Here is a 25,185-nt window from a genome sequence, read left to right as displayed (position 1 = left end):
CTGTTGAGCTTTCTTCTGATGCGTCAGATTGTATTTCTTCTTTCTACTTTTCAGCATGAAGTGTTAAATAAATTGACCTTTGTATTTCTGATAATGAATGACACTCCTGTAAGAGATTAAGGACTCAGAGATATGGGGATGAATTAAGACAAATACATTTAAGTTGATTAAAACAGACTGTGATGAAAATGGTTTCTTTTGTTCTTTCTTTTAAGACTTAATGGGTAGTTCTCATCAGAAATAAGCTGTTTCTCAAGGAAATAAGACTGACTTCTTGGAAATCTAAACTCTAATTGTGAGCTAGTTGTCCTGCCCGTACATATGCTGACTTCTGTCGCTGCACAGACCTGACTTTACAAATGTTCCCTGTGATATATTGTATTAAAAGTACATTGGTAAAACACAGCCAAACATAGTGAACTGGTGGCGAATTTTGGATATGTATCATCAAACTTCTTCCATTACCCACTGTGGGGAATCTAAGAGAATAGATTAGAAAATCAGGCAATGCAGGAATTTAAGTGCCTTAAATATATATATATCTTGAGCCATTTAAGAACAGCGTTGCTTCTTAAAAAATAAAGTGAGTAATCTGCAGCTCACAGCACTGATGATGCTAAAATTGTGTTTTGTACAACTTGTGCTGCAGGCCTCACTTGACAAGGTCCATCAGAGATGCAGAGGAATAAGGACACGCTGAAGGCACCTGAAGCAGTATGTGAGAATGAGGTGGGCTGCCAGAGCTATAATGAAGGAGACGGTCCGCACGTTCACTGGGAGGAGAGTGACCCAGCCCTGCAGGAGGAGGGGCTGTCAGAGTATTACAGCTCTCTACAGCAGATACTACTGGAACTGGGGCTTCCTGAAACTAGAGACCGCACAGCTACACCAAGAGCAGGTGGGTCCGAACCACTACTCTTTGGCAAAGTCAAACTTTTCTATTTCTAATAGGTACTCCTTGTGATATCAGTGCTCATCCTGGGACTCACTACCCTGTGATTCTGCTTTTAATTTATTAATCAAACTGTTCTCTGCATGTTTTCTAATAGGTACTCCTTGTGATATCAGTGCTCATCCTGGGACTCACTACCCTGTGATTCTGCTTTTAATTTATTAATAATAATTTATTTGGCTGATGCTTCCATCCAAGTCACCTTAATTTGTATACCGGTTATTTTGCTGGAGCAATCTGAGTGAAGTACGGCAAAGAGCAAGCAGTGCTATTACTTAAATTTAATGCGGTATTGCTATGCATTGTTACAGAAGAAGCATTCAAAAAGCATTAAAAAAGTGGACCTTTTGTTTATTTCTCTCTCAACAACAGCAAAGATAAGATTTATGGAAACCTATTAGCAATGCCAGTAGAGTGGGTCGAAGCACACTCTGGAAAACACACAGAAACGTTTCAAAACTTAAACTTTTTCCTCCAGTGAAAAAACTTATTTCCCTTTTTTTAAGCTTTATGGAAGCAAAGACATTTCAGTGGGGCCAAAGGTTAATTTGATGTTTTTCCACCCCTGTTTCATCTCTAAATAAGGTTATTAAATCATTTATGCTGCTTGGTACATTACTAATAGAACTGTTTCTTTCTGCAGATTTGACTGATTCTAACATGACTATCTGTGTCCTGGCCTCACCTGACAAATATCTTCCTATTCTGCTGGAGGGAGGCAGGCGATGTCCCGGTATGTTTTATTGAATTCCTTCAGCAAAGAATATCTTTGAATTCCTTCAGCATCAATGCCCATTGCTCACTCTGGTGTCTAGAAAAAAGCTCGTCACTGATTCAGCCACAATCCAGCCATCAGTTTCACCAAGACATCTGTTAAAGCTAAATTTAGCTTTTCATCACAACCTTTTTTAACAAAGGTAACATTTTAATATATGCATGAGTTATTACTAACTTGGGTTGTACATTTATAGTGCACAGAAATTAACGCTTAGGCTGAGAGCCAGGTTTTTCATATGGGAAGAGACAAGAGTAACAAGGAAATGAGAATACGATCTGAGTGTTATCTGCATAGAAGTGGTATGAAAATTGTGAGTGGTCCTGGGAGTAGCACAGAGCCTTGTAGGACACAAGTGGAGAGTAGCAGCAGTACAGGGGATATCCAATGCTCTAATAAAATTGTCAAGTTAAGAGAAGAACCAAGTGTATGCAAATTTAATATTAATGGACATTATTGAAGAGACTATTTTACCTTCTGCAAAAGCAAATTAGTGTCACACATTTGGGGCCAGTTTGAAAAATGCTTCACATCAGTCTCTTTTTCATCTGAAAGGATGAATTCTTGGTTAATGGGAATTCTCTGACTGAAAGCGAACCTCATTTCAAATAGACTTACAGTAGTAAAACTTACACGTTAAACATTAGACTTAGACTTGGTTAAGCCCTATAGTGTTCTCATTATGATGAGTAATGTTTCACGGGTTGGTCCTAGGAGTAACGTTGCTGACAAGAATCAATGTTGATAATTTCCGTGTTGCTGCTCTGCTGTCACCCCAGGTCATGTGATGCTCTGCTTGTCCTCCTCTTGGCTCTCCAAGGCTCCTTCCCAAAAGAACCCAGGGCTTTTCTCTCTCCTCATCCACAAAGCCGTCACCTTTGGGTCAGGGGGCTGCACTAACCTGGACACCTTCCAGCCTCCCCGACGCGCCAGCTATTTCCTGAGCTCCCTGGGTGACCACAGCATGCCACATGAGGCTGAAAATGGGCAAGTTCTGGGCACCATAACGGAAGAGGATCTGGACTGTCCAACCTGCGGTTCTCCCGAGCTCACCAGAGTGGTTGAGGATGTACTTCTGACTAGACAGCTGGTGGCTCAGAGAGGCATTAAAGTACCACCAACCCTGGCCTTTGCCTTTCGCCCCAACCTTAAATCCTTGCCCCCGAACACCCAGGTGACCGTGGTTTCTGCTCAGGAGAAAGAAGAGCTGCAGAAGGCCATGCTGGGGGCTGTTGAAGAGTTTCTGCACCGTCCTGACCTTGAGAGCTGCCACAAAGCAAGTGTATTTTCTGAGTAAACAGGGTTCGCAATAAAACTTAGTCTTGGTATAAGATTCAGAGATAAACTGGCAGATTTTCTTCAGTCCGATTAAATACAAGTTTGTATTTCTAATCAGTTTTTAATATGAAGCTGACAGACAACTATGTGTTTTCCAAAAAAGAACAAAGGAAAAGGTAGTTTATGATGTATGTTACAAAAATGACCAGTTTACTGCAACGTGATTGCATTTCTTTCTAAACAGATTGACTTTTTCCTGAGTTTTACCCTTTACATGACAAACACTTCCTCTTCTGTTTCAGAAAAGAAAAATCCGACATTCAATTTTAGGATTTGCATTTTTACACTTCAGATTCCTATTTCTGTAAAACAATGTCTCTAATAAGCTGTAGAGCTTTATGATGCTGAAAAATTGGAAAGAGGGGGTACACTGTAGGATTGAAGAGTAAAGGAAGCCCAGAATTTCGAGAAACCCCAATTCTGTTTCTTGACTCCACAGGTGATGGTCCAACCTTCTGGGGCAAAATGGTGTTTCCGTGACAACATGACAGTTCACCAAAAGAGCGCAGGAGAAGAAATCCTTCAAGCAGCACTAGGTCTCCTGCCCAAGATCCAGCAGGGAGAGTCTATTCTCATCACGGCGTCTTACGACTCAGTCCAACCGCTGAAGCCCTGGAAGCTGCAGCAAAGTGTCATCTTCAAAGGTAAAAGCTCGGCTCTCCAACTTTACTAAGAGAACGATACACACTAGTACTGTAGGAGCAGTGCAAACATAAAGAGGAAAGACCAATATACAGGTGAAAAACTGTTAACATAAATTTCAAGGAAGAGTACAACCATATGACCAATAAAATAATTTTAACAACTTCTTTTGGTAGTGTGGGTCCTGGGTTCTGCACTCCAAGGTTACAGGTGGTTTAAGGTCCAGTAGGCTCTATTTAAAGGCTTTGCACAAAACTCACAAATAAAAAACTCTAAAAGAAATAAAAACTCGTCATTCAGAAATAACAGTCTAACCAAAAAATTAAACATCTGCTGTACCACCATGGTTTCCTAGCTCACACCCTGATTTCTTCCAAACAGCAGCTGTTGCAGTTGGACACCCTTCTATACTAAAGTCAACCCCCTAAGTACAGACAGATGAGAATGTTCATTCCAACCCATTACTGAATAATATACTGTAAATAGTGACTAATACACACCCATGGAGGCTAAGGATCTGCGCCTGTGGCTGGAAGGTTGCCGGCAGAGGAATCCTACTCCATTGGGCCCCTGGGTAAGGCCCTTAATCCCAACTGCTCCAGGGGCGCCATATGGCTGACCCTGCTCTCTGACTCCAAGTTTCTCTCCCTGTCTGTGTGACTCATGGAGAGCAAGCTGGGATATGCGAAAAGACAAATTCCTAATACAAGAAATTGTATATGACCAATGAAGTGATCTTATCTCATATGAGGCTACCTTGCAAGTGGTCCTTTGTGATGACCTTTCTAGTGGCAGGTCTGTGGTTTCAAAGGGCAACCTGCCACACTACATTGCAAAAGCATTTTATAATACAAATCCCTTCAGCTGCATAGCTTATATATTATATACAGTATTTTATAAACTGCTATATGATATATGGAGTTTATATAACAAAAGTTCGGGAGGGATGACAACAACCACGTTCAATCGTTCCCAGCTGTCAGTAATCAGCAATCACTCCCTTCATCCTTCCTCCACAAAACGCTAAAAATACCAACGTGATATCCCTCTCCCTCGCATGCGACTTTTGCATCCGCTGCTATTGCGGCCATCTCCTGGGCCCCAGGTCTGTCCAGTGTCCTACTTCCGGCCCAGCCAGCAATTGTCCCGTCTCGTGTCCCTGGACCAGTGTTCAATTTAGCCCCGGGTTCCCGTCTCTGGTGCTACGGCGGCCACCTCCTTGGCGCTGGGCCTGTTCAGTGTCCTACTTCTGGCCCAGTTAGCAGTTGTCTTGCGTCTTGTGTCCCTGTCTTATTCGTGTTTCCGTCCAACCCAGCCCTTATGTCTCGTGTCCTTGTCTCGTTGTGTCTTGATCCCCTGGTGTTCCGTTTTATAAAAAAAAAACACATTCCAGGCTGCCGCGTGACTGCATATCTCCCAGGCTCAGACACCACTGCTCACGGAGTCGGGTCTTCGTCTTGGAAGCGTGCATTTTCAAAATTCATGTCTCATTTTCCCCATCCCCGGAGTTCAATTTGGCCCTGGATCTATTCGTTTTGTCTCTGCTGCTACTGCGGCCATCTCCCCAGCCCCCGGTCTTTCCGGCGTCCTACTTCCGGCCCAGTCTGTAGCTCTCACGTGTCTCGTCTATTCAGCCCTGCTACTATTGGCTTCACCTCTTTAATGTCCATACAGGTAAGTCCCATGTCTTGCATCTCTGTCCCGACTTTGTGTTTTTTCTCTCGCCCTTTCTGCCACTGGTACCACCTCATTAAGGTAAGTCCTTTAAGTCCACCTCATTAAGGTAAGTCCTTCGTCCCATGTCCCCATTACATCCCTGTCCTTTATCTCTCCCCCATGTCCACTCTGCTCCTGCTTTGTTCGCTTCCCCATCCCCGGTATCCAGTTCATTTCTCTTACCAACCGCTCTATGTTTCGCGTCCCCTTCTCGTCGCCTCTTTATCCCCCTTCCCCAATTCAGCCTCAGTCTCATCCCTTCCGTCCTCTGTAGCTACCAAAGCCACCCCCCTCGACATCCGAACAGGTACAGTCCCTCACCTCATTCCCCTGTCCTATGCATGTTTTTATCCCCGGCATCCGATCTGGCCCCGGGCCCATTTCTCTCCCTCTCATCCTTCGCGGCTGCCGTCGCTGCCTCTCGTTTCTGGGTCCGCCCAGCCTCCTACCTCTGCCTACTCAACAATCACCCCTTGACACAAGTCCCTATCCTCGACATCCAAATCTGCACCGGGATCATTTCTCCCACTCCGCACCGCTACTCCTTGGATCCAATACTGCTCTCACTTCACGTAATATCCACACATGTAAATTCCATGAGCTACAGTACTACAGCCGGAGTCTGGAGCTATCCAAAAAATGCCTAGCTGCCCGGAAGGGGGGCATCCATTGGGCCGGGACCCCCATAGGTTGATTTTCTCCCAACGGGAGTTTTTGTTTTCCTCTCCACAGTGCCCACATGGATCTGTCATTAGGCCATCAGTGCTCGCTATCCAGTTCCAGAGTCCACAAGAGCTGCAGCAGTTAGTTCCTTACACTTAATTTATCGTCAGATAGCAAAGGTGTTACTTGCCATAAGGTCTACAAGCCTCCCCATTTCCTTCGAGCCGGCTACTCCGTCCGTCTAGGAAACCCTCATCAAACTTATAACAGCTATAAAAGGCCAAGCTGCTAGTGTCTACCTCCATCTCTCCTCCTGATCACTGTGTGAATCAAGCGCAGGAGTCTCCAATTTCCATTGCTGCTTTTGGGGGACACAATTGCAAACATGGGCCCGTATCCATCCAGATAACATCACCACCACTAACCCAATCTAATAATAGCAGCAATTTCCTTTCCCATCTACAAAGAGCCTACATGGTTTCTCATCATTTACACCCCGTGTTCATTTGAATTCCCTTCCGTCAACACCTCAACGTGTACCTATAATAAGCAACTCGCCTATGCCAACAGAAGCCGACTTCTCTACAGTAAACCTATACAGAACGCAGACAGGCACTCCGACCACCCTACTGCTGCAACAATCCGTGCATCACAGACCACACCTTCTAGAGGCTCCTCCAAATTCTGCATTGGTGGCTTGGGGTCCCGCTTGGTTCTTTTTGGGAGTTCTGGCCTCCTCGTCCTATGGCCAGGAGGTCAGCCCTCAGCCAAGCAGGTTAAGCCAAATATCAGCTCCATAATAGTTCATTACACTTCGATCTTGGGCATTGTCATTCCTAGTGAAACATTCCTTTGTCTTTTACTGCACAATGTTAGTGACACCAGTTTACACATAAAATGCGCGTCAAGAGAATTCTAGTACCACAGTGCATAAGGGAAGACACAGGGTATTGTGTTCACAAGAATGTTTTGTGCCATTGTATGAAAACGATACAATGAGGAAGGACAGACAATGGAATGCTTATTAGCACATTAATAATGCAATAAATAAATAAATGACTGAATGTATTTAAGACTTACCATTTCCTGCTACTATTTAAAGTTAATGTACGGGGACTAACATGAAACATAGGTATATACACAATTTCACTGAAAATCAAGATATTGTTTCCACTATTTAGAACTGAAACATGTAAACTCACATTTTGTTTGATGACCCACATGGTTAAGGGTCACACGGTTAAGGGAAATAATGATAATTATTTCCTATTCAGTCAAAATTTTCACTTTAAAAAATGAAGGTTGACATTCTTCTTACACCTCGGGCTTGGTTTTCTAGTGTTGATAATGAAATCAGACATTCTCTGATTAAGTTATGATGAACAGTAAAGCATAGGGTAGTGAAACTACATGGATATTAATGAATATGTTTTAAACATTTATTATAACTGCCTGTATACTGTATATTTATTCAGAGCCAGAGGTTTCAAGAAGAAAGCTTGATCTCCACATCAGAGCCACAGTTTGCCGTTCTGCTGATGATCAGCCTCAGTTGATGCAGGTACAGTGCAAATAAAATATATTGTAGTCAGGTGGTTGTCAGTAGATGTTGAACCCAAGTAGAATAATATTAGATAATTATCAAATTATGGGGTCTGTTATTTTAACAAATAAGTTCCACATATGTGTGTAAAGATAACTGTATAATTTCTCCCCATGAAAAACTGTTCAGATGATCTGTATCAAAGTACATCTGGAAAAAAACACCAGCATCCAGTTTCCTACCTTATCTGAAGAGAAGTAATAATGTTTCCATGCCATTATCCTTTGAAGATATTTAGTTAAAAATTTAAATCCTGCAGGATCTCTGGGGAAGTACCACTGCTCTGGACATCAGTGCTAATGTTGCTTGTCTGCGTTTCAGGTAGTGTGCTGGGTGAATAGGACAGAAGCTCCGATTAGAAGCAGCCCCACAGTGTTGCAGTCTCTGGAAGTGACACTTCAGGACTGGGGCTTCACAAAGCAGGACTACCTCACAGAACTTCAGCAGCTCCTGAAGCAGTGGGCCGAGGCAGCCATGCAAGGCATCATGGACTACCAGTCCCAGCTCTCCAGTGAAGAGAGGGGAGGGGCTACTCCTCAGATTGATTTCATAGGTACTGCTCTTTAGTGACCTTATACGCTAGGGATACATGTAGGCAGAACACAGGAACATAAGAAATGATGCATGCCAGATTTTCTGATTTAGTAATTTAGTACCTAATGAGACTAAAACGTTTCCAGACATTTCTTAAAAGAGTTCAGATCCTGGGCCTCAAGTATTTGGCTGGAAAGCCTGAGGTTTGCAGATATCTTCAGCTCCTGATTTAGTTCTTTCCCTAACTGAAACATTAACCCCCCTTTATCCTAAACTGTCTGATAATCTCCTGAGGCAAAGATATAAAACATACTTTTTATAATGTGATATAGTGAGGAAAACAGAACATGAGTTTTAAGCGAGGTCTTACTAGCGCATTGTAAATCTTAAGCATAACTTCCCCAGCTAATTATTCCATGTTTTTCACTGAGATCAGAAATCTGCTTTGATTTCTCTCCTTCTGAAAAAAAAAGTAAAGGACCCAATAAAATACTCTAGCTATCGCCCGTTATCTCTTCTAAACACAATTTGTATGTAAAATTGTATGTAACGTATCTAGTCCATTTGCTTGATGCATGTATTCTCTCCTTCATTCACCCTCAGAGAGGGTTGATGAAAGAAAGATAATTTATCAATTTGATCTGTACTCTGTAAAGTGCATCCAGCCTAATGCTTCTGCTTGTTAATGGGGTCAGTGATACCTACTCAAATTCATTTGACTTGAGGAACCAGACAAGACTGCTCTCTTAGTCCTCTGCTCTTTGCTCTCTCTTTGAAACCTTTTGTACCAGCTGTGTGGTGGAATACTTCAATTTTACTGATTAACATTTATGGTACAAAGCATCACATCTCACTGTATGCTGCCAATATTTTCTACCTTTGGCTGGTGTATCTTGTTACCTCTCTAGTATTTTAGAGTTGGTTGAATTTCTTACTCTTTTTTACAAATACAATATTAAATAGGGTGAATTTTTTATGCCACTTGACAGTTCAACTCTTTCTTTTTTAACTTTTACCTTACATGTGCAAAGCAGTTTTACATTATTTTTTAGCCTAAAAATTCACAAAACATCTCAATGTACCTACAGTACTGTTAAGACCTTAGATTTGTTTTATAGTCCAGTAGATTAACTTCAGTTCTGTAGTTTGTAGGATTTTATTGATATATACTGTAGTCCAGAATCACCAGTTCATCTGTGATTATCTAGCTACCTATCTTTCTGAAAAATTCTCAATTTTAACTCAGGAGTCTTCTCTTAGCTGGGCAGCTTGGTGGTGGTTAACATAGGCTAACTGAAGTAGTCCCAGTACCATCATTTATGATTTTCCAGTATCAGATTCATGCTGACCAACTGGACAAATTGAAAGATGAATGCCTTTAGTGGTACTGGTTCAAAATCGAACCAACAGTATTTGGGTACATTAAGAAATATTTTATTATGATGCATATAAATAAATAAAAACATAGGCTATTGTGTCTAGCAAAGTACTGAAAACTTTGTTTTTTCTATCTTTTGGTAAGTACTGGAAGATTACCCTTATTTTTTTTAATTGTCATAAAATCTTAGTTAAGTACTTTAAAAGGCCTAAAATATATCTGTCATTAACTTGATTACATATTGAATACAAAAATCTATTTTTCTATTTTTTGGCCAATTAAGTAATTGCTTTTCACAGATTTCCCCTTTTACCCAGACCTCGATATCAGAAAATATTTTCTTTAGTTTAAATGAGATATTGTAGGAATATTCCAGTAGTAAATTTAGAAAATACACATTCTGCTAACTTTAAAACATGGTTTAAAAATTTAGTCCATAGATAACATTCCAGCAGGTTCCACAGTTCTGTTGTATATTTAATTCAGATTCATACAATATATGGCCAGAAGCCACGTCACCCTGCAACTCACAACTGGCAACCCACTGAAGCTAAGCAGGTGTGAGCCTGGTCAGTATCTGGATGGGAGGCCTCCTGGGAAAAACCAAGGTTGCTGCTGGAAGAGGTGTTAGTGGGGTCTGTGTGGGTCCTAATGCCCCAGTATAGTGACGGGGGCACTATACTGTAAACAGCCGCCTTCCTTTGGATGAGATGTAAAACCGAGGTCCTGACTCTCTGTGGTCATTAAAAATCCCAGGGTGTTTCTCGAAAAGAGTAGGGGTGTAACCCCGGCGTCCTGGCCAAATTTCTCATTGGCCCTTACCAATCATGGACTCTTAATAATCCCCCTCTATAAATTGACTTCATCACCCTATTCTCCTCCCCACTGATAGCTGATGTGGGGTGAGCGTTCTGGCTCACTATGGCTGTCGTCGCATCATCCAGGTGGATGCTGCACATTGGTGGTGGTGGAGGGGAGTCCCCATTACCTGTAAAGTGCTTTGAGTGGAGTGTCCAGAAAAGTGCTATATAAGTGTAAGCAAATATTATTATTATTTATTATTATATTTAAGAACCAGAAAGCATTAAAAACTAATCAAACAAAGTAATTAATAATTAGTTGAATAAATTCATTAAGAATTCAGTTAGAATCAATACTAGCAAGTGAGTAAATGACCATCACAAAACAAATCCTTTTTCATGGTCTATAGTTCATTATAAGTTTTTGTGTGAAGATATTTGAACTTTTCTGTGTAAATATGCCTCTCTTCAGGTGTGGAGTTTGCTCTGACACAGCACAAGGACAGACTGCACCCTTTCCTCCTGAGCCTGACTTCTCACCACAGAGGAATTCAGAGCACTGCCACTCAGCTCCTGCAGCCCCACCAACAGGGCAGCACTGTCGGGCCTCTCGTACAGGCCATGTGCCACAGAGCCCACTGCTCTTTCATTGCTGACAAGACCATCCTGTACATCGGAGCAGGAAATGTAAATAAGCTGAGAGTGTTTCAGTCAGCCAAGAAATATCACATCAAGGTAAGGTTTCTCGCCTCAGTTAAAAAATCCGAATTCTGATGCATAAAATGTTGACGTCATTATTGCTGTATCATTATTGCTGATACTGATAGCATTATTGCTGATACTTATTGCTGTATCCAGGGCATACATAAGTGATATTTAGGCTGGTGTTTCTTATTTTTAAGAAAATCACATGTGCACTGTTTTGATTAAAAGTCTCAGTTTCTAGTTTCATTCGATGAGATCAGAGGTGCAAATAATAAGCAGAGCATGTTAATTTTCCTACCTGAAGACACATAATTTCAAAATGCTAGTGAATAGCCTGAGCTGTTCTACGATAGGAGATAAAACAGTTATGTTAACTTCCATGTTTTAAAAAAATAGAAAATAACAATTCTTAATATGTGAAATGTTCTACAATCTCACTTTACCCCATCAATATTGACAAAACTAAATTCAAATGGTTTAGTATCCTTCTTCATCCGTTTACCAGTCAATCCCTGCTGGTATTTATTTGAACATTTAATAATAGTTTACATCTTAAGCTTACTGTATATCTGTAGCATAATATACATCTTGAAATGGATTTTCATCATTACGAAGCATTTTTATCTTTAGCATGCCTGGAAAAACATTTTAACCATTGCTCATCTCCCAAGCCTCCTTTTATAAAAGAAATTAAATCCTGAACTTTTGTAAGTAAAACTAGGAAACTAGAAAGAAAAAAAGGAAACGGTGGCCAATAAAGACCTAGATTTCATTTGGTCTCTACCAGAGTTTTATCTGAAACGACCAAAAATAAATTTAAAAGGTTTTCATGACAAAAATAACTTCAATAAAACGGGTATATGCCGTTGTCTCGTGACTTATATCAAGAGCTAGTTTCCCAAGTGACTCCTGTCACATTTTGGCATTATTTTTCCCCTTTAAGGATCTTAAAAAGTTTCAGATATGTCCTAGTTGACGGGTTTCTGCTCCCAAATCCATCCACTGCCACCCCAAAACTATGATTTCAGAGTATGACAGGATTATTCAAATACAGAACAATATCCTACAGCATCTGAATGTAAATAGACATCAACACATGCTGTTCTTCCCAGTTTGAAACCCATGGCCAAAAAAGAATGGTAAGATTCCACTGTGTTAATTTCTGTTTCTTTAGATAATCTTGGTGGATTGCAATTCATCCCATCCTGCTTTTGCTCTGGTGTGGAAAACTCTTCATCACGACTTCAGTGATCACACGCAAGATGAGTCTCATGCCCATATCATATCCAAGATGGTCCGGGATTTGAACGTGATTGTCGATGGCTGCATTACTTTTAATTGCGATACAGTTATACTGACGTCCCTCGTATGCAAAGAACTAGGTCTTCCCAGTGATGGCTTTGAAGCGCTCGTTACTGCCAAAAAGAAGAGTAATTCTCATCGGCACTTGGGGGGAATTCGCCACGGCCTGCAGCATCTCCCCAATCCCTCACTCTACATAGTGCCCTGCCTACCCGTGGACAGTGAACAGGAGCTCGAAGCGGCCATGGCACAGGTGGGCTTCCCTGCAGCAGTAAAGCTGGAGCAAGGCAGTGGTGGAATGGGTGTCAAAATAGTGGAGAACTCCCTGCAGTGCCAGCAGCACTTCAAGAGCCTAAAGTGGGACTTAAAAGGAACAACTTATCACATGATAAACAAGGGATTCAAAAATGAACCATTTCTGATGGAGTTCATTAGCGGCCCAAGGTATGTCGTAGACCTGATAATCTTTCAGGGGAAGCTTTTGGCAGCATTTGTCTCTGATCGTGGGCCTCCTGGACTCTCTTACTTTTTCAACACATCACACATCATGCCCACCTGCCTCTGCCCTGAAAAAGAGACCCAGTTAGCCATTGCTGCATACCAGTGTTGCCTCCACTGTGGCCTGAAGAATGGGGTCTACAATCTCGATATGAAATTGACTGAAACAGGCCCCAAGCTCATCGAGATCAACCCACGACCGGGTGGAAGTTATCTGCCTAGCTGGATCAAGACGGTCTATGGCACTGACATTATTCTGTGCACCTTTCTGATAGCCTGTGATGTCCATCCACACATCTGGACCCCTGAACCCAGAGGCTATGTTGTAGGTATATCTAGCCCTGTTTTTCAGCATGTTCAGGCCCTGGAAAACCCTTCTTTTCCTGTAATATTAAAGGCTTTGGAGGAAAATGGGATTATCAATTCTATCAAGGTTGGAGACATGAAAAATAAAATTGACTTTGACTTTTCCTCCTTCAACATTACCAGCTTCAGTCCCAACAAAGACGAGGCCTTTCACAGGCTCATTGCTGCTTCCAAAATTCTTGATTTGGATTCAGAAAAACATCCCGTCAAGTACTTTCTGGACTTCATAAAATAATACAAGCAATTGAAGAGGTTTCACAAAGCAATTTTACTGAATGAAGAATTGGATCTAACACACTTTTTGTCATTGGTAATTTTAATATTTGGGATATTTTTAGAATTTGAGCATTTTTAAAATAAATTTGTATAAAATGTGCATTTAAAATTTCATATTAATTTCATATTCATGTTTGGTGTAATATGTGCATTTTTTCAAATATCTTGAAAAACTCACGAATTCAAATCAGTGTATTATAACCAAAATACCAAGCAGGAAATAAGCAAACATTTAGCAGCACATGGTCATTTATTGGATGGCAGACCAAAACCAATTTCCCCTTTCTAACAATGTATCATTAAAATAGGAGAGAACATTTTTAGCCAGAGGATTCCATAATTTAGTGGAGCAGTGGCACTGTGGCTAAGGATCTGTGCCTGTGGCTGGAAGGTTGCTGGTTCAAAGCCTGCGGCTGGCAGAGGAATCCTACTCTGTTGGGCCCCTGAGTAAGGCTCTTAACTCCAATGGCTCCAGGGGTGCCATATAAATGACTGACACTGCACTCTGACCCCAAGCTTCTCTCTCCCTGCCTGTGTGTCTCATGGAGAGCAATTTTAAGACAAATTCCTAATGCAAGAAATTGTATATGGCCAAACAAAGTGATCTTATCTTATATAGGACATCAAAATTTCTTCAAATAGATAAGACATCAAGTTGTTTCATAATAACTCTCATAGTTCAATATACTATTCAGCTTTCAGATGACCTGTCTGGTAACCCAGTCTGGTTAAAACAGAACTCTCCCATCATTCAGCCACTTGTTTTCTCCCTTCTTTTGTCTTTTCTCTCTTACTCCCTCTCTGTTCCTGTATGTACTGTACAGTATGTTGTGATCCATTCCAATGGAGATCGTCTTAATGACCTCCTTAGGAATGGCCCTGGCACTGTTCAATGTTTATTCTTTAATATGGTGGTCCTAATGATATACAGTGGAGTTAATTAACCTGAGTAAATTCCTCACACTGAGTTTATCAGTGTCTTCTTCCATGTTTACTCTCCCCCTTGTTTAAGGACTGCTAGGTAAATACCGACATTTCTACATACTTGTACATCATTCCAGACCTACTGAGGAAGGTAAGGGGAATTGCAAACACTGCTAACATTGCTAAGTGTCAGATTTCACCTCACAGTATCATAGTCATTGTTTTACGTTTAGAAGCTGAATTTGGGTAAATTTACATTTTGTGTGATGCTAATATTTGAATTATTTGGGTCATGTAATCAGTAGTTTGCTACAGTATAGGGTGATGTTGATAAATGGCTAGTTGAACTGAATAAACTAATGTTGTAATGGAAAGAACTGTTCTTAGTTTTTTAAATTGTTTTCTTTTTAGAAACGTATTTTAATAGCTTTCTGTGCTGCACAATAACTCAAGTTAGTCTCTAATGCTGTAAAAGGAAGTACTGTAGAGATGGGGGAGGGTCAAAGATCAGGTCTTGTAACAGTGACCCTTGGTTTGGTTGTGTTCCTGTAAGACTGCAGTGTTAACTCTCTCAGTGGCAACTGTATGAGTCCACTGTCTAATTTCTTACATTCTGCTGTTCCTAACTGAAGAAAAATAGCTGGACATTATAAAGAAAAAGAAATATACCTCAATGATAACTTGCGTGACCAAAAAACCTGAAGACAACCATAATGCCAAAGTTACTACATGCTAAAAGTCCTTTCTCATCACATAAGAAGCCTTCAGGGAATTTCTAGTAACAGTGAAGGTTGTTGGATTAGATTCTGAACATTACCTATTTATTTTTCATTGGCCTCCTAGGATAACAAAATATGAAAACCCTGGGAACATCAGAAATATCAAACTTTTTACAATGAAAAGTAGCTCATAAAGGAAAGGCCATATACTGTATAATGGTCAAACATATGTAGTTGGTGCTGGGTTTTGTTAGGAGATAAATGAACTATGTTGGGATTGTTACAAGCCGATGGAAGTCATGGAGAGATGATGTGTACTGACTTGTGTTTATTTGTGTATTGTATAACAGAGTAAAAGTTATAATGATGTGAACTGTTTTAAAAATATAAAGGAAAGTGGGTGAAATAGCTCTGCATTAAATACATCAAACAGTACAATCCTTGTTCGGGTATTATTTCATACATATTATTTCCACTGTGCCAGAAATAACATCACACAAGCATTCTTCAGTTTTTTATTCTTAATTTTTCCTTAAGAAATACATAACATTCATAATTTTATTCTGGACAATACCTCTTCTAACCCATCTTACTTCTGTGGCAAGTTCACCGTAAGTGGCACTAACAGCTTCTCATAAGATTACGCATTACTACCTTCTCTGGGTAGGAATGAAACACTACTGAAATGAGCTTGTATAAATGTCACCTCAGCTACTTGTGACTTTTATCTGACATTTCACATTGTGTAAAGGACACAGGACTACCAAGTGTTGAAAATGACCATAACTACTTTGTGTTTTGGTATAACTCAGTGTTACTATACTGATAACTATATGCATCAATATTTCATATGAGGATATCATTTGCCACCTTACATAGAAATGAGTGAAAAATCAGAAATATTTTCAATACATTTTTTTTATTTTTACCAAATTGATTAACCTTTTTATAAAATAATGTATGCATAAGAACACAAAATATTATATATGTGCCCTAACGTTTGACAAACCAAAAGTGCATTGGTTTTTAAACTTTAGGAATTTTGCACATATACTCTCCAATGTGTATTGTGCTGCAGTACTGGTTCAGTAGTTCCCCAATGCTATTCTTAAACATTCCTTGCATACACAACTCACTGATAATCATTGTCTGTGACTCATCACATTTTAAAAATCCTTCTGTCTTTTCTACCCAGAGCTCCTGAAGGTGGAAGCTGAATAGTTCTTAGTGATGCCTGTTAACTGGTGCAGAGATGCAGCTTGCCAGGTCTAAATACCAGAGCAGCTCCTTCTACGCCTGTAGTCAGTGCAGCAGTATCCTTATGTGAATCTTTCCTCTCATCTAAAAATTCAAATGGGTCATCTTTGAATTTCGTGTCTCAAGAGTAATCCTTTGCATGTCAGCAGGTCTTGCCTAAAAGCTCTATAACAAACCACAATCAACTGGTTTCTCAGGCAAGTCGGCATAGAATTTCCAATAATCTTTGGTATGCCCTCTCTCCAATAACTGTATCTGTTGTCCTTTTATGCCTGGGTTTAGATGCTCGGTGATGTGCTTGAGACTGAAACGAAATCAGAAAAGAAAGTCATCAAAGCAACATGATTCAGTCTTAATCTTAGGTTTTGGCTAATAGAAAGGTAGTGTCTGCCTTTTCTGATCCTCAGTAGAAAAAAGGTAGGTCAAATAGGATCACTGTGCAACTTATTTTGTTCACATTATCAATATTAAACGTTCCTGCATCAACATTAAAACTAATTAACTTGTCATTTCCTTATATTGATGTATTATTATGCATGATCCTTAAATGTGCAAATTATCACATTTTCCAGATATTTTCAGATGTTTCGAATACACATACTGTATACAAGCAGAGATTAAGCACCATGATGAAGGATGCCACATTGTATGGAACTCAAGCTCATCCAGCCCAAAGTGGTAGAGAGATGTGTTATCCATTCATTTTTTAACGGGCTAATCCGATTTAGGATCATGGAGAAGCCAGAGCCTATCCCAGCAAGCACTGAAATACACCCCAGATGGGATGCCAGTCCACTGCAGTGCAAACACAGACACGCACATACTCACACCAAAGCTAGTTTAACCAAAAGCCAATTAACCTACCAGTACCTCTTTGGACTGTGGGAGGAAACCAGTTCACCCAGAGGCACCCCAGGTCCAAAATGGAACTCCCCCAGTACTGACCAGTGTGCTACCATGGTGCCCAAGAGTAGAATTCTACTAATCCACACCTCTAGTTCATATGAAAAAGCAGAACTCAGTAAAGAGATGCCCTGGCTCTGACATCGCTGAGATGGATATTGCTGAAATAATTCAGTATTTAAAGCTGCTGATGTTCCCAAAAAATTATATTTAATATGACATGAACATCAATCCCTTTTCTTTCCGCTTTATCCAATACAGGGTCACCAGGGAGCTGCAGCCTATCCCAGCAAGCAACAGGCGCAAAACAGGGTACACCCTGGACACGATACCAGTCCATCGCAGCGCAGACAGACACAGACATGCACACACTCACACCAGGGCCAATTTTCCCAAAAGCCAATTAACCTATCAGTATGTCTTTGGACTGTGAGAGGACACTGGACCCAAAGGAAACCAATGGAAACATAAAAGCTCCTCGCACATAGCGCCTCAGGAATTGAACCCAAGCCCCCAGTGCTGTGAAGTTACGATGCTATCCACTACACCACCGTGCCACTAGCATGACATAATCAAAATACTAGAAAAAATATGAAAAAATAGGAAAACAAACCTTACTTTTCCCTTTGCAGGTCAGTTTTCCTACAGTGTGGAAGGCCATTTCTAGAGGGGCATCCTTAGTGTCCCCAAAGTACACGGCCTTCACAGGCAGCAAGTTTTTGTCTCTGAGAAAACCCTCATCCATCCTCCAGACGTGATCATTGCTGTCACAATTACACAGGCGCCCCATTCCAAAGCATGTACCTGTGGGCGATACCAGGGCAGTTAGATTGCAATTCTAATTAGGGCATTATAAAAAATGAAAAACAAAAGATCTACAGTACCATGACGTGAAACTGGAGTATGCTATCTTGTTGCAAAATCTACACATTTACATTAGTCTAATTCTTAGGTTCTGCAATACAAATACGGTAAGACAAATTTGGATGTCAAACAATTTTCAGTAGCTAATAATAAAAGCATTATTATTATAACACTGAACCTGAAAAAAATGCTACAGCATTAAAAGAATGGTATCCTAAGGCACTCTACTTTTGTAGAGGGCCAGAAGCCATATTTCTGTTAAGCTACGTTTGAATATTGAAATTACGAATAAAGGTATTTCCTTTTAAAAGAATCTGATCTCTAATGCCTGCTTAACCTTATGCAGGTATAATGTGCTTTGCAAAAGTATTCAGACCCTTCCTATGGTGTATCACTTTGTGAAATAACACTGATGCATACATCAATCCAGCTATTTTCTAACCACTTTATCTAATACAGGGGTGCAGGGGAGCCAGAGCCTAGTCCCAGCATGCAACAGATACAAGGCCTGGACAGGATGCCGGTCCATCACAGGGCACACACAGACTTAAACATACACACGCTCACACCAGGGCCAAAGTTCCCAGAATCCAAATAACCTACCAGTAAGTCTTTGGAATGTGGGAGGGAATCGGAGCAACGAGAAAACCCATGCGAACACGCAGATAACACTGAAACTCTGCACTGAGCGCCGTGGGGGAGCAATGCTGACCACTGCACCACTGTGCCCTCCTGGTGCATACGCATGGTAAAATTAATACGTTACTCAAAACCTGGGAGTTCAAACGGAAAACTTTTAAGGGTAAGATAACATAGTAAATGTCAGAAAAAAACAGAGAGCTGAAAAAATGTTGATTGCAGAAGCATTCAGACCTGTGAGCTCCGTATTTGGTGTACATACATTTGGTAGCAATTACACAAGTCTTAGGTAAGTTTGCGCACCAGTTTTTGCAGTTTTTACTCACTCTTCTTTGTAGATTTGCTTTTCAATGTCCCATTGTATTGAGTATCGCTTATGGGCAGCAGTTTTCAAGTCCTTCCAAAGATTCTCTGACTGGGCCACCCAAGCACAATGCGTTTTTTCTTCTTAAGTCACTCCAGTGTAGCTTTGGCTTTGTAATTTGGGCCATTGTCCTGCTGAAAAGTGATGTTTTGCCCTTTTTATGGTCTTTAGCAAACTGAGGCAGGTTTTCTTTTGAAACTGTATTTGACTCCCCATCCAAGTACTGGCTCTTTCAAGAAACAGCTCGATGAGATCGTTGGATCAATTAACTACTAATTACCACATGGGCTACATAAGCTTGTTTGCTCTTGTTTCTTATGGCACTCATGACTAGGTAATGCACTGTGCTGAGTTTGTTATAGTTATAACTCTTTGCATTTAGACCAAAAAGGTTCAGTTTCATTCCACCTCACCACATAATCTGTTGACACATCTGCAGTATCACTTAAATGCTTTGTGAAACTCCATGCAGGATTTTAGATGGGTTTTCCACTCTGCAATTTAGGCCAGCTTTGAGGAGTAGACATTATATTCTTGACTCAGGGCTCCCGCCTATACTTTGGGTATTATTATACTTCGCCTATTACTACATTCTGGGATTAGTAGTGTGGAACTATGAACATTTTTGGATCATATAACTATCATATAATGATCTATTACATTCTGAACTCCAGATTCTCAGAAAATGTGATTTTTGTTTCACATTGGATTACCCCCCCTTAAATGAAAAAATAATTTTACACAGCAAAATATCTTATTTGGTGTTTTCATTAATTGATTTATTAATGGTGGCTGGATGAGGTTTTTAGATAAGTTCGCCACCAGCAACAGGCTAGATGGGCCTTATGTTATGTTCTTATGTTCTAATGAGCATTATATAAATTAAAGCAAACACCCGTTTGCCACAAACAGATCCATGGAAAAATGAATCCATATGAATTAACCACACCAAACATGCAGACTCTGCAATGAGTGAGAGCTGTCCGTCAGGCTGACTGTGGACAGAAGCACAAGATGGCGGGCTCAGTCACCTGTCATGCCACACGCACAGCTCCCACTGTTCCTCTCAGCTCCTCCCCAGTCCAGCATCTTCTGCCCGTCCCATGAGACCCACCAGCCCCAGCCAGACTGAACGAAGCGGGTGTGCCGACAGTCCAGCTGCAGGACGAAGAACAAGGTTCAGGCTCTGCGTTTCCCCAGGGGCCACTAGTTCAAAGCAGTTTAATCCAGTTTAATCCTGTCCACAGTACAACGGCTAACACAAACGATTCTGAACACGAATATTTATCACACATGCCGGTGAAATCTAATGACAGGGGTGTCTGAAGATTTGTGGATATTTTATACAGGCAAATGAAGAAAGTTTAACAATTGTGTTTCTTGCTACTGTTCAGTCTAGATAAGTCTTGGCCTTACTGTAACTGGGTAGAGTTTGTGCAAATGAGGTCAATGAAATACTAAACTCTCCATAACCTGTCAATTAAAGAAAAATACCAACCTCATCATAACTTCTGATGCAGACTTCAGGAAAGAGCTATTTTGACTTCTCAATGTTATTTTGAAAACATTCTACAGCAGACGTTTGCAAGGTGGAGTTTAACAGCTGTGCAGCTGTGGAATGCATTTGATGGAGGAGCAATGTGAATCAGATAGTCTTCTGTCCCACTCCCTGCTCCCAGCTCACCTTGACATACTGCTGGCAGGACCTGGACACTTGTGTTAAGGCGTGGAGCTGAGAGAGATCTGCTTCGTATTGGAGCTCTTTCCTGTAACAGCCTTTCTCTTCGCAAGGAGCCACACGCATGCGGTGCCCACTGTTGTGACTCACCACTCTGATACCTGAGTCAGCAAGATCACAGATACACCTGCATTAGTGTTCTAGCAGCAAGCACAGGGACAGCACAAGGTAGCGCAAACTCAGAGGAGTCACATTGTGGTAGAGACAATATACACAAATGGTAAAAGAATCATAGTACTACGATACCCATCAACAAAATAAAGAATCAGGAAATTGTATCGTGAAAGTGAGATGGCAAAATCCAGTTTTATTTATATTTAAGCACTAAGAGTGCTCAAAGAATCAGCAAAAATTTGCTAAACACAGTAAAATCCAGATCCAGAGGATAAGTGCTCACAAAGTACAAAAATGTACTTCAGAAATTGAAATAAAATGTGGGTTAGGAGGTTTAGGTCCTCCCAACACCAACACAAGGTAGAATCCGGACAATACTAAATGGAGTGCAGTTCCTAATATTGCTAAGAAAATGCTTCTGATTCAAATTAAAAAAGCTCTCTCTCAAAATATCTTACGAGACTGAAGTTGCCAGCTTCTTATGCGCGTTTTTCGTTCCACCTTAAATGCTGCTGCAGTGATGTTATGCCGCCTTTCGCCTGTAGATAGCTCTCTTCGGTCAGTACTAATCCAGATGGTATACTGTAGACATCCTCAGTGAAAGGGGATATCCAAATAAATAGCGACTGTCCAAATTGTATTTTTGTATGGAATATATTTCAGAAAATCCCAAACCCATTTTAAAAACTCACAATAACACAAACTTGCACTGGGAAAAGGTGATTGCACTTTCTGCTGTATTGCTACGGCCCTCCCCTCCGATTATAAAAACGTCTCACAATTCTGACACTGTGGTGTGACACACAATGTAACAGACTCTCAATATACTGAAGTATAAGAAAATTTACTGTACCGTTTTTAAAATATGACCCTCTAACCATGGCATGTGAGGATTTATAGTCAACAAAATAGCGCACCTTCTGCTGATTTGTTGTGATTATAGAAATGTCATATATCAGGTGGGTAGCTGCATCAGCCTATCTTTCTTACACCTGAAGAAAGCTCCACAGCTGAAACGTTGTGTTTCCTTTCCTCTCTTTAAGCATGGAATAAACCTTTACTTGTTCCTTTGTAGACTACGCATACTGACGCAGCTACCCACCTGATATATAACATTCCTATAATCACAACTTGTCCACTGTGAGCATTTGTTCCATGATTATTTATTCTGGCATTGAAGCATATTTTATGTCATACCAAAGTGTCAAAAAAGTACAATTTCACAACATGCTTCAAACAAGTTCCAAACTATTAAAATTTCTCTGCAGAAAACAGATTTATAGATCTAATTTAATTGCTCATTTAATTAATTTGGCTATATTGATCTATAAATCAATTGCTGATTTATTGAAAAAGTAGTTTTGTTTTTCTGAACCATACTAAAAAATAAATATACAGATTTAAGTTGTATCATCCATATTTATCAGCCCCCAATTTATGTGAATAAAATAATATTCTGCAATAATATTATATCTACAGTAAAAAATGTATATACTTTATACAGTATGTATTTATATAACCCTGCACTTTCATTCACTATCACTGGCCTTTACTTGCTTTTTAACAAAGCAGGTTAGCAGGCAGATGTAAGAACAATGGTTAGAATTAAAAATATCCTTTAAGGAAATTAAGCAGGGAATGGTTTAAAACTGGGAACTCTTACCTGGGACTGGAGTAGCTAGATATGAAAAGAACAGGTGAAAAGTCATCCAAGAATGCTAGGTGCGATGTGTTGCCTCTATTAGCCTTCAGTTTGCCTGTCAGTGGGTCAGAAGCCATATCACAGTACACCTCGAACTGGGAGAGCCCCTGTCCTGGCCCATCTGGGTCAATGATGTATCGCCTTGACTCCACAAAGCCAGCCTCCTTCAGAGCTGCACAAGACTCCAGCACTGGATCCAAGGTCTCTGCACGATGTCAACACAGATAGTTAAGAGAGCAGAAGGAAGGCTTTTATCTTTTATTCAGCTGGGTGCTAAAGAGTGGCACAGCGGTACAGTGGTGAGTATTGCTGCCTTGCAATACTGGGGCCTTTAATTAAATAAATCTGCTACACTAATTTGACTGAGATCCGTGTCAGGTCTTGTAGTAGACCCTATACAATGCAGTAAGAGCTGGAGAAAACAGGAGGCGTGGTAAAAGGAAACACACAGGGGTTTAATAGGGCATAAAATAATAGTGACAGTCCGTGAGACAGTGAACGGGGGAGACAAAGAACGGCATCCAAATCCAAACGGGTCCAAAGGCAGGTCAGGGCACAGTCCGAGGGACGCGACAAGGTTAAAGTCCCCGGGAGGGGGGAACACACGGACATACAAAACATGGAGGTCCAAGGGTGACGGGGCGAGATCCTCCAGACCCCGGGCTCGGGAAGCGGGAGGTGTCGGGGATGAGGCCTATGCCCTCAGGAGATGGACGTAGGGTTTCCTGGTGCCAGGCGGGTCTCCTGACATCCTTACCCTAATGATGAGCCCCAAGGACTGGAGGAGCTAGTCTTTAAATAATACACCTAAGAAGGTACACCTGGGGAGCTTAATCACCCAAACAATAACAATAACAGGAGTAGTGGAGCGCCCTCTAGGGAGGGATGTCAGGCGTGACAGCCTCACAAATGAAGGATTTAGGGTTTGATGCTGGCTTTGGCTGAATTTCTAAAGCAAATATTGGCAGGTTGGACTGGTTGCTCTAAATTGCGAGTCACAATAATAAAGGATTGTATGGACTATTGAAGGGACAACTGCTTGGAGGGGGTGTAGTCCCTTCACTCTGTTAGCATGTATTGGGGGGGCTGGAGGAGATCAGAGTACCAGGAGAAAACCCACACCAACACAGGTAATACAGTATGTGCAAACTCCAAACAGGCAAAGGCACTTCTAGCACTCGGAAGGTTTGAGACAGTCCTGGATATGCTTTTGGTAATGGGTTCTAATGGCTTTCCTTGGCTGCCAATCAGCTTGACTCACTGCTACAGCTCAATCATCATACTAGCAGGGGAGAACTGAAAACATACAGTATGGGCCTTCCTGTGCTGACTCCACTGTTTGCAAAAATCTCTTACAAAGTCCACATGCAAGCTATAAAGAAACAACAAGGATGTCTAGATACGCCTCCTGAAAAGTTTGCACCTTTTGTACATTGTGATCTAGGGAACTGACAGGCGTAGTTATAGCATGTTGCTCAGTGCAGCATGAGGAAGGCTGAACTTACTTTGACGAGTTGAGTGCAGGATTCAGAGGCCTGAATCAGAGACCTCAGCTGCAGCAGCGATGCCTGTCTGTACGTTATCTGCCTGGAGTAGCAGCCAGCCTCCTCACAGGGAGAGACTCGCGTACGGCTCTCTGAGTCATGGCCCACAACGGTCACACCTGAGAAGCAAGCATTGGTGAAGAGATCGTTTGTTTCCTGTCTTTTCTTTGTCCCTCACATTATCTCTCTCTTTGAATTCAAGCGGATGGAGGTCTTGCTTTGATTTCCAGTCAGCCGATACATTCCCACAAAAAAACAACAACTTTATTTCAGTCACTTTTTTTAACCACTTCTTCCAATTCAGGATCGCAAAGCAGCTAGAGCCTATCCCAGCAAGCAATGGACTCAAGAGGGTATATCTTTCCGAGAAGCCAGTTCATCTATGGAGCAACCCTACGTGAGCATGGGGAGAACATACAAACTCCACACAGATAGCACCCAAGGATCCCAGGGCCCCAGTGCTGCAAGGCAGCAGTTCAAACCACTGTGCCACAACAACTGTATCCAAGCCTTGTTATAATGTAAAGCAGCGTCTGGTATTTGAATACCCCTGTTTTTAGATGTATTTGCCACAATAATTAATGAAACACTTCAGGAACCTGAACCAAATTACTAACATCTTGGTGTTTAGTAATAGGGCTGGTGAACATCTGGAGGTGAGTTCTGGCCTTGACTCCCTGGCCAACAAGGGCCTACTACAAGGATGGTGATAGGAGAGGAGAGGAGCAGGGATGACGCTCTGTCTTCAAAATTTATTTCACAACTCCAGAGAAACTGCAGTATTTCAAGTGGTAAGACTGCACAATTTCAAATGGTAAGACTACAGATTATACCGTGATTTATGCATAGTTCGTAGTTCATTCTCATTA

General features: G+C 41.1%; 2 protein-coding genes across 4 annotated transcripts; one reads left to right on the top strand and one right to left on the bottom strand.

Annotated features, from left to right (window-relative positions):
- The first annotated feature begins 675 nt into the window (after window positions 1-675).
- Window positions 676-13,507, top strand: LOC148832923 (carnosine synthase 1-like). The gene is made up of 8 exons (XM_088919715.1): window positions 676-898; window positions 1,596-1,685; window positions 2,507-3,003; window positions 3,505-3,709; window positions 7,562-7,647; window positions 8,011-8,242; window positions 10,874-11,136; window positions 12,281-13,507. Exons 1-8 carry the CDS (start codon window positions 676-678, stop codon window positions 13,505-13,507), a joined length of 2,823 nt encoding a protein of 940 aa, XP_088775841.1.
- A 2,734-nt stretch (window positions 13,508-16,241) lies between these two features.
- Window positions 16,242-24,330, bottom strand: LOC148832922 (neurexin-4-like). Of its 3 annotated transcripts, XM_088919451.1 has the most exons (6): window positions 24,278-24,330; window positions 22,734-22,977; window positions 20,903-21,057; window positions 20,250-20,376; window positions 17,965-18,155; window positions 16,242-16,752 (listed from the first exon to the last, which is right to left on the bottom strand). In XM_088919451.1, the coding sequence occupies exons 2-6, from the start codon at window positions 22,777-22,779 to the stop codon at window positions 16,642-16,644; spliced, it is 630 nt and encodes a 209-aa protein (XP_088775577.1). In that variant the 5' UTR covers window positions 22,780-22,977; window positions 24,278-24,330; the 3' UTR covers window positions 16,242-16,641. The 3 variants fall into 3 exon arrangements, with proteins under 3 accessions (XP_088775577.1, XP_088775576.1, XP_088775578.1); XM_088919450.1 differs by lacking the exon at window positions 24,278-24,330 and having other exon boundaries at window positions 22,734-23,099; XM_088919452.1 differs by lacking the exon at window positions 24,278-24,330 and having other exon boundaries at window positions 17,970-18,155; window positions 22,734-23,099.
- Window positions 24,331-25,185: the final 855 nt, after the last annotated feature.

The sequence above is a fragment of the Atractosteus spatula genome, chromosome 6 (assembly GCF_055471065.1).
Source record: "Atractosteus spatula isolate fAtrSpa1 chromosome 6, fAtrSpa1.hap1, whole genome shotgun sequence".
Taxonomy (NCBI): domain Eukaryota; kingdom Metazoa; phylum Chordata; class Actinopteri; order Semionotiformes; family Lepisosteidae; genus Atractosteus; species Atractosteus spatula.
The sequence above is the reverse complement of the archived record's forward strand: the minus strand, read 5'-3'. Positions and strand labels throughout refer to the sequence as shown.